The sequence below is a fragment of the Cervus canadensis genome, chromosome 12 (genome assembly GCF_019320065.1).
Source record: "Cervus canadensis isolate Bull #8, Minnesota chromosome 12, ASM1932006v1, whole genome shotgun sequence".
NCBI lineage: Eukaryota > Metazoa > Chordata > Mammalia > Artiodactyla > Cervidae > Cervus > Cervus canadensis.
The window spans coordinates 22,525,365-22,535,922 of record NC_057397.1 but is presented as its reverse complement, the minus strand read 5'-3'; the positions used below and the strand labels follow the sequence as shown (position 1 = coordinate 22,535,922).

The 10,558-nt window shown below is 47.4% G+C and overlaps 1 protein-coding gene across 1 annotated transcript; it reads left to right on the top strand.

The window, feature by feature from the left end:
- Nucleotides 1-329: 329 nt before the first annotated feature.
- PENK (proenkephalin) lies at nucleotides 330-5,470 on the top strand. The gene is made up of 3 exons (XM_043484111.1): nucleotides 330-739; nucleotides 1,182-1,322; nucleotides 4,493-5,470. The coding sequence occupies exons 2-3, from the start codon at nucleotides 1,185-1,187 to the stop codon at nucleotides 5,144-5,146; spliced, it is 792 nt and encodes a 263-aa protein (XP_043340046.1). The 5' UTR covers nucleotides 330-739; nucleotides 1,182-1,184; the 3' UTR covers nucleotides 5,147-5,470.
- The last annotated feature ends 5,088 nt before the right edge of the window (nucleotides 5,471-10,558 follow it).

Sequence of the window (10,558 nt, the reverse complement as noted above, 5' to 3'; positions counted from 1 at the left end):
AGCGCCCTCCGGAGATTTTAAGATTCCCGGAAAGTTTCAGTCATTCCCTTAACCATTAACTGAGCGCCTACTACGCGCCTTACTGTCAGCAAGAAGTGTAGAGCGTTGGGGACAGACGGGTGGACAAGTGACGACATTCCGGACGGCTGTGCCGGATGCCCACCCGGACAGCGGGGGCGCTCTAGGAGGAGGCGGGGGCGGGGTAATCTCAGCATTTACTCCTAGGGTCTCCAGCATATTCCAGAATCTAAATCAGTCTATCTACCCGCTAACCCCCACCTGGGCTCTGCTGCTAAGTGCGATCCCCGGGGAGGGCAATTGCGGTGACTTTACGCGGGGGGACTTGATCTCATCGCACCCTCTCCCCAACTTTCCTAACTGCCTCGGTGTGTCACCCGGCCGAGGGGTGCGACGCGGGTACCCCCGCCCCGGCCCGGACCCCCCTTCCGGCGGGGGCGGTGCGCGGCCGGCGTAGGGCCTGCGTCAGCGGCAGCCCGCCGGCGATTGGGGCGCGCTCGCCTCCTGCGCTCCGGGGCGAATTATAAAGTGGCTCCTGCCGCCGCAGCCTGGACGGCGAGGGAGGCTGGCGAGGCCGAAGATCCGTCTCTGCGCTGCAGCCGCGGCGACGCCGAGGACCGCGACGGTGAGGTCCGCCCGCTTTCCTGGCTCTCTCCACCCACCAAGAGTCGCCCCGGACCCGGTTTCCCCGACCGACCTGCGTGCCCCGAACAGCAGCAACGTGAGTGAACTCGGCCGAAGCCCACCTTGCTGCGTGGGTTTGGGGCCCTCAGCCAGCTGCGTTTTATTCCTCGTTGCCTTGCCTGGGGTCCCCCAACTTTCTTCCGCTCCTTGTATGTGACCCGGGTAAATGTCGCCACTCCCCGGGCTCCCGGGCTCTCGAATTTGGTCTCCATAGTCTCCCCCAGAATCCTGCCCTGCAGAGAGCCAGTGCCTGGGGCCGCCCCGGGCTCCGGGCCACAGGGACCACTCGGGAACCGCGAGGCGATCGGAGAGGTTCTCCGGGCGGGCGGGCGTGGGTGTGGTGGGCAGGAAAGAGGGTCCCGCGAGCTCTGGTTCGATGAAGCACCCTCACCTCAGTTGCGGCTGCCCGGCTCGGAGTCCTTGCCAGGGCCCCGCTGGGCGCGCGGACAGGCTCGGAGCTCTGTGCGCTCTCTCCGCAGCCCATGGCGCGGTTCCTGGGACTCTGCACTTGGCTGCTGGCGCTCGGCCCCGGGCTCCTGGCGACCGTGCGGGCAGAATGCAGCCAGGACTGCGCCACGTGCAGCTACCGCTTGGCGCGCCCGACCGACCTCAACCCGCTGGTGAGTGTTCCGCGCGGTGCGGGTGCAGCTAACCCGGACCCTGCGCGCGCAGCCCGGACCCGCCGTGCTCACAATCGGCGCCGACCCCAGCTGGCCCAGGTGTCCCGACTGCTCCCCGAACGCTGACCACGGTCCCGCTTTGGCTCTGAGTTTCGGGTCCCCGCGACTAGCTAGGGACCGAAAGGGCGGCGGTGTCGCCGCGCAAACCATGTTCGTTTTCACCCCGGGGAGGCGGGCGCCCCGCTGGTGCCCTCTGGCTCTCTCTCTCTCTTTTCAGGACCTCGGAGAGCACCAGCTGTCCCCTCACCTGCCCCAGGGAAGATGCTCAGTCACCCACCTGCTCACATAGCCCACCTAGGGCCCCTTCCGCACACAAGCATCTGCCCATCCTTCCCGCAAATAACAGTGATTTTTTTTTTTTAAGTGATAATCCCGCCGTCTTTCTTTGAATTTCATTTCTCTAGCCCTTTTAACCTCAGGTCTCTCAGACCATGACCCTCACTTGGGGGGGGGGGGCGGGGGGAGCGGGGAAGGGCCGGTGCGGATAAAGGGAGGAGAGGCAGGGAGAATGCAGTGGACAGGAGAGAGGGATCGGCGACTGTTCTACAGGTGAGTTCCCCTGGAATTCAACTTCTGTCCTGCCTAGAAGGTACCATTGTTAATAGTACATTTTATTAATTAAACTAGTAAGACAACAGTTTAATTTGGCTGTGAAAGGGGCACAGAAGAGGTGGCCGAGTCCAAAGAGGTGGCCTGTGATGCGAAGATAAATTATACAGGGGCTTGGTGGTGTCGGGGGAAGGGAATCTAAATTCAAAAGAATTGTCATTCTAATGGTAATCCGATGCTCCTAAATCACTCTTGCTGCCCCCACTGACTCAGAATCGCTGACGTGGGGGCCCAGGAAGCTTCATTTTAACTAGCTCCCCCAAGGGTTCCTTTGCATTGTCTTCTTAATTTGTTGAGATTCTGTGATGACTTAAAAAGTTGGGCAGACATTATACAGAGTGAAGTAAGCCAGAAAGATAAACACCAATACAGTATACTAACGCATATATATGGAATTTAGAAAGATGGTAACGATAACCCTATATGCAAGACAGAAAAAGAGACACAGATGTATAGAATAGATTTTTGAACTCTATGGGAGAAGTTGAGGGTGGGATGATCTGAGAGAACAGCATCGAAACATGTATATTATCAAGTGTGAAACGGATCGCCAGTCCAGGTTGGATGCATGAGACAAGTGCTTGGGGCTAGTGCACTGGGATGACCCAGACCGGTGGGATGGAGAGGGAGGTGGGAGGGGGGTTCAGGATGGGGAACACATGTAAATCCATGGCTGATTCATGTCAATGTATGGCAAAAACCACTACAATATTGTAAAGTAATTAGCCTCCAACTAATAAAAATAATTGGGGGGAAAAAAAGAGTTGGGCACAGAATATGCATTAATCCAAAGAGTCAAGTGCCTCTCCAGACCTCCTGAAGCAATGCTGTTACCTAGATGCACAAAACAGGGACAATCAGTAAGGGAAGGATTCTATAGAACCCAAGACAGTATGTTTCAGGTTAAATGTTTGTTTGTTCTATTTGGACTGTGCTATCCTCTCCATTTGACAAATAGGGCTTTATATTTAAACTCTGAGAAAAAAATGTTGCACCTTTAGTAGAGGTGACAATCCCCTGCCTGCATATTTTTCTTTCTGATTTGTGTTTTATTGATTGGTTTTCTCTTGGGACTTGCATATAGGATAGTTATTTTGTCTATGACAAATGGCTTTGTTAACCACTATATTGTTAGAATTACAGCAGCTCTGGAATTTTAATTTGGATGAAAAAGACAAATTTAAAAAAAAAAAACAGAAAAAGAAAAGACACATGAGAAATAAGCTTTCCTAGCTAGAACTATGTAGTAAAATCAAGTTACAAATATTTGTGGAATTTGCACCATGTGAAAGACACTTGCACTTCATTCTATGATGGATTAAAAAATAAATATGAGCAGCCATGCCATGACTGATGTCCAAACTGAATTTACTCTCCAACATAGAATATGATAAATAATACAAAAAAAAGTATAGATGGCTGGAGGAGTATAGGCTTCCAAGGTGGCTCAGTGGATTTACCTTCCCAGTGACAGGTAAATCACCTGCCAATGCAGGAGATGCAGTTTCAATCCCTGGGTCAGGAAGATACCTTGGAGGAGGAAATGGCAACCCACTCCAGTATTCTTGCCTGGGAAATCTCGTGGACAGAGGAGCCTGGCGGGTTACAGTTCACGGGGTTGCAAAGAGTCTGACATGACTGAGCACGCGCGAGAGAGAGGCTGTAAGATATAAATTAGCATCACTTCTGTACTAATGACTGTGCTATTCTAATTATTTGCCATTATTTGTTTTAAGGAATGCCAATATTAAAATAGCCTGTGGTAATAGTATACAAAATATTCAACATAAATTTTTGGCAAATTGTTTAAATTTCACTTTAGGATGGAAATAGTTTTGAAACCTGAACATCTTGAATTTTTAATAATGGTTAGCTTTCTTAATCTGAGATCAAAAATAAAACAGGACCATTATTTTAATTAGATCTGTATATTTTTATATGTGCATGTATTTAATTTTCTTAGACACAAAACTTAAATAATTAGTAAGAGCTGATTAACTATATACCAGAATTTTGTTGCACTAATAAAATGCTTGTTTTCATTGTGAAAAATAATATGTATATATTTCATATTAAGTAATATACCAATATATTTTAAATCTCAATAAAGGGTCTAGTTTTTATGTCTAAGTCAAGGATTAGTAACTGAGTTCTATAAGTAGAACCATAAAAAAACTGAAATGCTAAGAAAAATATAGGTTAAAATTGGGTGGGAAAATATCTTTACAATATTGCAATAGTACAGCATATACAATCTGTTCAAATTCAAAGACAAATTCTAATTTGATTCAGTTAGTTCTCCACAATCTCCTCTTCTGATTTTCCTTCGATCTGCCTGTTCAGTACAAAAAGTTATAAGAAAAATGAGATTATTAGGTGGGAGTTTCTTCATCAAAGCAAGTATAGAGTGGTCCGGTGGGGCTGGAGGGAGGGTAGGGAAATGTGTTTACTGAATGAAATCAGAAAAGTCTCTGTGTCATTAAATCGGATTCTTTCCCCAGGCTTGCACTCTGGAATGTGAGGGAAAACTGCCTTCTCTCAAGACCTGGGAAACCTGCAAGGAGCTTCTGCAGCTGACCAAACTAGAGCTTCCTCCGGATGCCACCAGCGCCCTCAGCAAACAGGAGGAGAGCCACCTGCTTGCCAAGAAGTATGGGGGCTTCATGAAGCGGTATGGGGGCTTCATGAAGAAAATGGATGAGCTGTACCCCCTGGAAGCGGAGGAAGAGGCAAATGGAGGTGAGGTCCTTGGCAAGAGATACGGGGGCTTCATGAAGAAGGATGCAGAGGAAGATGACGGCCTGGGCAACTCCTCTGACCTGCTCAAGGAGCTGCTGGGAGCCGGGGACCAGAGAGACGGGAGCCTCCACCAGGAGGGCAGTGATGCTGAAGATGTGAGCAAGAGATACGGGGGCTTCATGAGAGGCTTAAAGAGAAGCCCCCACCTGGAAGATGAAACCAAAGAGCTGCAGAAGCGATATGGGGGTTTCATGAGAAGAGTGGGTCGTCCGGAGTGGTGGATGGACTACCAGAAAAGGTACGGTGGCTTCCTCAAGCGCTTCGCTGAGCCCCTGCCCTCCGAGGAAGAAGGCGAAAGTTACTCCAAGGAAGTTCCTGAAATGGAAAAAAGATACGGAGGATTTATGAGATTTTAAGCTCCTTTCCCATCAGTGACCTGAAGCCCCAGCAAACCTTCCTCCACCCCTAGTGAGAGACTGCTGCGCTGGTGTGTTGTATTGTCCCGTGTCGCTTGCATTATATAGTTGACTTGAGAGTCCAGATAATTAACTATACAACCTGAAAGCTGTGTGATTCCAGGTTCTGTGTTCTGAGAATCTTTAAGCTTTTAAATATTGGTCTGTTGCAGCTGTCTTGTTTTCATGCTCAGTTTTTGTTATCACTTTGTCCTTTATTTTTGACACAATGCCGATAAATGCCTAGTTGTGTGTAGATATAATAAACCCATTACCCCAACTGCATAACATTCTTAAGTTTCTTCTCCTTCAGAGGTCTCATATGCCCTTCAGTTTCCCCAGCAAATTGCAAACTCAGAGACAGTGAAACCATCTGATTTTGACAGAAGCATCACTGGTTCCCTCCTCTTACTGCAGCCAAGCCTGTAAAAACATTTTTCATTTGATTCCTTATATATGAAATGTTGGGCTTACCTGGTGGCTTAGCAGTAAAGAATCCACCTTCCAGTGCAGGAGATGTGGGTTTGATCCCTGGATCGGGAAGATCCCCTGCAAGAGGAAATGGCAACCCACTCAGTATTCTTGCCTGGGAAATCCAATGAATAGAGGAGCCTGGTGGGCTACAGTCCATGGGGTCACAAAGAGTCAGACACAACTTAGCAACTGAAGCAACAACAACAAAGTGAAATCATAGATGAGTGAACACATTGAAGCAAAACACAATGTATTGCGACTCTCATTTCTGGAATTCACATCCATAAAGAAAACCAAAGCCTAACCAGCTATGCCCTTATGTATAAGCAAATCTGCATTTTACATTCAGATGTGTATTTCTCTTCAGCAAAGTATTTTAGAAGTTAATAAAAAAAATCATAGATAATTTAGCCCCATTTTACAAATAAAAGTGGAGCCCAGAAAGATCTAGTCGTTGGCCCAATATTACCCAGGAGTTGAAGGACAGAAATGGAATTAAGACCCCAAACCTCTTGCTCCCAAACAACATCCTATCCACTCCAGCTCCATATCTCTCATCCAGATCACCACAAGACTCAGAAGAACTGGAGATGATATCTTGGTCACTGTTGTCCACTCCTACGTCACAACCACCTTGGGTCTTCCAATATCTGATGAATGGATAGATGAGTGAATGGAGGGATTTGGTGACCAGATCCCTGAGCAAGGTATAATGAATGTTTTGGAAGGTAAATTCTCATCACATAAGGGGTTTATGACTACTTCATTAATTAAACCATTTGGGACAACATTCAGGTACCAAAAAATGTAACACGTCTTTGTGTTTCTAATTGAAACCACCTGCAGCTAAACTCCCATCCACTGAGTCATTTTCCCAGGACCCTCACTCATCCTTTCCTTTGAGTTCTTCCCCCCAAGATCAGAGTTTAGCCACTGAGGGAGACAGAGGAGCAGCGTCTGCTCTGCAGCCCAGGACTGTACAAGACCGCAGGCTGCAATCCAGTGGGACCGTCGCGCTCTGCATCCAGCCTCACCGGGTTCCAGGGACATCCCCACAGCCACGCACTGTCCTCCCAGCCAGTGCAAAGGCTCACAGGTCCCTGCCACTCACTGAGCGCCCCCACCCCTGCCCACTATCTATCTCCCTCATCCTTGACAGACCAACTTTTTCCAGGCCAGCACCCGCCTCCTTCTGAGCTAGAGATGCAGATAATGTAAGTGTGTGAAGCAGACTGGGAAGGAGCTGATAAACAGTAGCAGGCCCCTAGAAATCCATGCCTGGAGCAGTCAGGCATGACGGGGCTGAAGCACATCAGAGATTTGGCCTGAGTCAATTTCTTCCCTAGGAACCGCTAGCCAGTATTGCCAGACTTTTCCAAAGAAATCTGAAACCTCCGTCTTCATGGCAACATCTCAAGTTTTTCATTTCAGCCACTGATTCCGTTTAAACCCATGTGGCCCAAACAAAACCCACCTGTAGGTCAGATTTGAGAGACATGGAGCTTTATTCCTTTGAGGAATAAAGAAGTCATTTAATGCTCTCCCCGGGAAGTAAGGATTGCCAAATCTGAGAAACAGAAATCCGGCCTACACCCAGAGGTAAGAGTAGAATGCCTCCTCCCTTCCTGATAATAACCGAATTATTGTCCTGGCCCTGTTTTTCCCTTCACCTCCCTTCCCTTCCCCAGTTCCACCACCAAGCTTGAGTCCTGATCTGGGTTCCTCCTGGGCTTCCCAGGTGGCCCAGATGGTAAAGAATCCACCTGCCAACGCAGGAGATGCGAGAGAGCAGGGTGGATCCCTGGGTCGGGAAGATCCCCTAGAGAAGGGAATGGCTAGCCACTCCAGTATTCTTGCCTGAAGAATTCCATGGACAGGGGAGCCTGATGGGCTACAGTCCATGGGGTCCCAGAGAGTCGGACATGACTGAGTGACTAAGCACGCATGCCACTGGGTTCCTCCTGGGAGGTGATAAAGTGTGACCTCTGGGGCCAGGCTGCCCAGGTAGAAATCCCAGCTAGCGGTGTGATGGGAAGCTCTCCCACCACACTCTCCTCATCTGAGCCTCATTAGGTGCTGGGAACAGGTTAACATAAGATGCTTCAGCCCCGCCAGCACAGAGGTAGCCTGGGCAGGATCAGCTACCGCCTTCTAAAGCTCCTCAGCTGTTACTAGTGGGTCTTGGGCTTTTCTCTACCTCTCTCTGCCTCACCTCATCCTCTCAGGAACCAAGTATCCCTCACCTGGGCCTCTCAGGGACTTGGACTGCAAAAATCACATCAGCAAAGAGAGCGAGGCAATAGCTTAGACATACCATGCCATCTGGGCTTCCCAGCTGGCACTAGTGGTAAAGAACCTGCCTGCCGATGCAGGAGACTAAGATGTAGGTTTGATCCCTGGATGGGGAAAATCCCCTGGAGGAGGGCATGACAACTCATTCCCGTATTCTTGCCTGGAGAATCCCATGGACTGAGGAGCCTGGTGGGCTACAGCCCATGGTGGAAGAATCAGACATGACTGAACAAGCATGCACACCCCTGCTCCCCAAGGGTAGACACTCTCCTGACTTGTATAACCACAGATTAATTTGCATATTTTTAAACTTTCCATCTATGTAGCTAGAGTTATATTTATGGAATTCAGTCGTCCTATTGCATAGAGCCATCGTTGGTATATTATTTTTATTGCCATATGGTATTCCATTGCCTGAAAATACCACCAGTCCCATTGTATTATTAATGGGGGCTCAGGTTGTTCCAGTTTGGGGTTATTGCAAATACTGCTGTGACCGTGTCGCTCATCACAGTGAGATAGTTTTCTTGGGAATATAACCAAGAGAAGATTTGCCAGATATTAGGATGTGCATATGTTCAAAGGTGGCTTGTCACACCAGTTTTTAAAGAGTTGGTATAATTTGGAATCCTAACAGCAGTGTATGTCTCACCAATTCTTCATATTGTCTTTTTGTAAATTTTGTTTTAATTTACATTTTCCTAATTACTAATGAGATCGACTATCATTTTATGTGCCTATTGACCACTCGGGTATTCTAAGTTATGCTTTTGCTTTTCAAATGTATTTATTTTTCAAGTTAAGCATCCTAACTATTTTCTGCTCTGTGGTGAATGGCCTTACACCACGAAATAAATGCAGGAATTTTTTTTTAAACTATAAAATGCCTTTAGGAGACTTCCCTGGTGGTCCAGTGGCTAAGACTCCAAGCTTCCAATGCAGGGGGCCTGAGTTCGATCCCTGGTCTGGGAACTGGATCCCACATGTCACAATTAAGACCAGGCACAGCCAAACAAATAGATTGTTTTTAAAATATAAAGGACTCCTCAGGGGACAGTTTTTATCTCCTTGTTTCAATCTCCACAGCATGCCCGTAACCCTGCCTGTAGACAGACTTCCAGGGCATCACTGGCAGTATACCTGATATGCCTCAAGCTGTACCCAATGTGTTCTTCCCTGTTTGGAACACAAGGTGGAGTGTCTGCTAAAGCAATGCCCTCCCCACCGGGTGCATGTCGGTCTCTGCTCTTTCCTCACAGGCTCCCTGACATTAGTAGGAGGTCCTCAGCCAGATAAGGAGGACAGACCACTTTGTAGGGGAGTCACCGGTTTTGATGGGAGAGCTGTTTCAAGGAGCCCATTCATTGAAGGGACCGGCACACCCTCTTCCAACAACACAAGAGATGGCTGTACACATGGACATCACCCAATGGTCAGTCAGTACCAAAATGAGACTGATTTTATTCTTTGCAGCTGAACATGGAGAAACCCTGTATAGTCAGCAAAAACCAGACTGGGAGATGACTGTGGCTCAGCTTATGAGCCTCCTTATTGCAAGATTCAGACTTAAATGGAAGAAAGTAGGGAAAACCACTAGGCAATTCAGTTATGGCCTAAATCAAATCACTTATGATTATACAGTGGAGGTGACAGATTACAGAGACATCCTCTCCCATCATCACTGGGTCCTTGCCTCACACCCAGGCTGAGTGACATGAGACTCCACTGCTGTCTCCCCTGGAGAACCCTGGACAATTCAAGGGGCTCTGTCTCCGCATATCAGGGGACTGATCTACAAAAGAAATCGGAACGGGGGCGGGGGGGGTGTGGTTACGGACAGGAACCAAAAGAGCCAACCTTCTGCAAGTCCCCTTTCAATTTCTCATTCTTGAAAAAGGCTAGATCTTCTATGGACAGAAAAAGTGCTAAGACTAGGGGAGAGGCCATGAAGAAATTCACACTTTGAAATCAGCGTTAAGGGACTTACCTTGTGGTCCACTAGTTAGGACTCCACGCAGGGGGCACAGGTTCGATCCTTGGTTGAGGAAGTGGGATCCCACATGCCTGTGTGGGCACAGCCAAAAAAAAAAGAAAAAGAAAAAAATCAGCATTAAGATGATAGAGATTCAACTCTGGCTAAAGAATTGCTGAATGGCAGGAGCTTAGGTGAATTTGGGTGGGAAATAGAGAATTTACCCAGCAAGACATTTTTTTTCCCCTTTCATTGCTCAAGTTATTCATTCATTAAGTATTTATGGAGCATATTCTACAGCGTACACAGTATTCTAGGCCCAGGAGCTATAGAAAGTAAGAGATCATCTACTTCTCTGCTTTCTCAAAACTTATATTCTAATGTGTAGAGTGAGACAATCAATCACTAAAAAAGAAAATAAGAAATTTCAGGTAGTTTAAGTGTGACACATCCTTTGTAAGAAAATTCAAGCAAATGCAGAAGTGTACAATATTATAAGTGAAATTCTTCTTTCACCTTGTATAACCTACATAACTTTTAACTACTATTAAAAGTTCTATGTTTACCCTAAGTAAACATTAATGAGTATACATACACACATGCATGGACATACAGTTTTTGGGTTTTTTTAACTG

What these genes read in the sequence shown, in the direction of transcription:
- PENK (XM_043484111.1), top strand. Translation starts at nt 1,185, where the DNA reads ATGGCGCGGTTCCTGGGACTCTGCACTTGGCTGCTGGCGCTCGGCCCC. An exon ending in CGACCGACCTCAACCCGCTG is followed by an intron (nt 1,323 to 4,492) that starts GTGAGTGTTCCG and finishes TTCTTTCCCCAG; the next exon opens with GCTTGCACTCTGGAATGTGA.